Source organism: Oryzias melastigma, linkage group LG21, assembly GCF_002922805.2.
Source record: "Oryzias melastigma strain HK-1 linkage group LG21, ASM292280v2, whole genome shotgun sequence".
NCBI lineage: Eukaryota > Metazoa > Chordata > Actinopteri > Beloniformes > Adrianichthyidae > Oryzias > Oryzias melastigma.
The window spans coordinates 10,318,215-10,320,466 of NC_050532.1; the positions used below are offsets into that span (position 1 = coordinate 10,318,215).

Genomic DNA, 2,252 nt, shown 5'->3' on the forward strand with positions numbered 1-2,252 from the left:
CTTACTTACAATCAAGTAAGCTGCGCGCGCGCTTCGCTGATAGCCCTGCCTGCATAAATGAGCGACGCAACACCTCATAAGTGCCTTTGAAACTATTAAAAAAAACGATGAAAACACTTTTAATGTGTTTTAGCTTCAGGGTGAAACGTTTTGAGGACCGGAGTTTTGCCTCGCGACCTGCTAAACCGCCGCCGTCGCCGCAGGCAGCTCGACCGCAACAAGTTAACCCACAGCAGACTCCGAGCTCTCCAGCTTAGTGAACGGTAGAAGTGGGCTAAAGAAGAAAAAAAAACATACTTTCATATTTGTTTTTGTTAGATATAACTACTTTTAAAGTTGGAATTAGCTCCTCCATTTTTCAAATAAACCCCACGAGGAAATTAAGCACCTTCAAGGTTATAAAAGTAAGTGACTTTTTTATTTTATTATTTGTACGTGTCTGTGAGTCCCAGCCTCAGCATCCCCGCGCGGGACGAGATGCCATCAAATCCGGACCCCCCGCGGGTCCGCTCGTTTTTGTCACGCGGCCGTCTTACCTGCGGGCGGGACAGCGGGCTTGTATCCCTTCTCGTTGGTGCACACTCCCCTGCCGTGGAGCAGCGCGTACAGGGGCTTCTCCTCCCCGCTCCGCGGCAGGCAGCGGAGGCCCTTGCTGCAGGTTCCGGTGTAGACGCCGCACGCATGCCCCTCGGAGAGCGCGCACGTCAGGCAGCAGCCGCAGCCCGGCTCCTTCACCAGCTGGCAGCCGAGCGGCACCGGCGGACACATGGACATCGCCTTGTCGTCACAGGGCTCGCACGGGACGTAAGAGCCCAAGCATCCGGACAGCCCCAGGAGAAATGTCACGAGGAGGCAAAAGCTCAGGAACATGGTTGTCGCTTCTTCACTTCAGAGACCTCAAAATGCGAGGAGGAGGGGGAAAAGTAGCCAGGTCTAATGAACACAATGCCTGAGTCAGATAATCCGATTTTTACAGTTAAAGCCAAGAGTCTTTATCCAGCAGTGCTGCAATCTTTAAATAAAAATAATAATAATTAAAGCAGGAGTCTACTCTGCAAAATAAGTTTCAATGCACAATAAAAAAGCAACTTTTCCCCTTTAAAAATATAAAAAAATAGCAAGTCTTTGTATGAAATTTGCCCCACTAGTTAGTTAGGACTCCAGTACTTTCTCCAGCGCAGACTGATCAACTTGAGACCTGCCTTGCCTTTTTAAAAAACAGCCCAAGCCCCTAACTATGAATACGCTAAACAGCAGAGAGAAGGGAGGCGCACTTGTTCTTCAGCTTGGCTCTCAGCCAGCAAGCTTTTTTTTCTCTCTCCTGCAGCAGCAGCAGGAGGATCACTCTTTCACCCTGAAGGCTGAACTGATGCCGAGGTGCAAGGCAAGAAAGAGCAGGAGCAGAAAAGCCACGCAACTCCCCATAAAAAAAAAAACAAACAATAAAAATGAGAATTTGGAGGGTTAATATAGTCTTGAGGCTTCACAGGAACAAAGTGTGCAAACATTTTTGTGCAGAAAGTTCCCATTTTGCACACAAAATTTGATTTTCTATTATTAAAATTGTAATTTTAGTGTGTAAAATAAGTTATATAACCTATTTAAATCATATAAAGTAATTAAAAAAAATCACCCTTTATGTTTGGAGTCTTTTCTCGTCTCAGTCTGCACCTGTTGCGTACTTTTGCGCACACTCGCATGGTTGGAGGAGAGATTTTTCTGCTTTTTAAAGAATAAAATGAACAATCTGAAGGAGATCTTTGAATAAAAGCAGATTTTCTTCAGCTCCAACGTTTGAGTCCAGACTCGTTTGCTTCACTGCTTGTCCTGTCGCGTTAGTGTGTGCGTCATTGCGCCCATATGCGCTCCCCTGCAGCCCGTTTCCGAGCCGGACGCCTTTTTTTCAGCTTTCAACCACTAAGGGGCGCTGTTAACAGCGATTATCTTCGAGCTTTCACAGTTGATCTCTCCATATACATTTTGGTGCACATTGTTTTAGTTTGAGACAACAAACTTTTTGTTACACAACTTGGAATGGTCACATGTGACTCTATAGGTCTCCGTAGTGACATAAAACATGTAAAATGATCAATTTCTGATCTATTTTCTTTGGTTTTTTTACTGTATTTTTTTTACAACTTTTAAAACTGCTTTTTACTTTGATCCAATTAAAAAAAAACTGACGTATCTGTACAGTTATTTTCAAAATGTGCTTTGTGTGTTCTCCCACTTGATGACATCAAATCTCATCT

At 44.5% G+C, this 2,252-nt stretch overlaps 1 protein-coding gene across 1 annotated transcript in view; it reads right to left on the bottom strand.

The window, feature by feature from the left end:
- The window catches only part of igfbp5b (insulin-like growth factor binding protein 5b), a 12,541-nt gene extending 10,641 nt beyond the window's left edge, over positions 1-1,900 (bottom strand). Inside the window, exon 1 of the mRNA XM_024287010.2 lies at positions 537-1,900. Coding sequence (XP_024142778.1) covers positions 537-870 — 334 coding nt within the window. The 5' untranslated portion in view covers positions 871-1,900. The remainder of the gene's footprint in view (positions 1-536) is intronic.
- Positions 1,901-2,252: the final 352 nt, after the last annotated feature.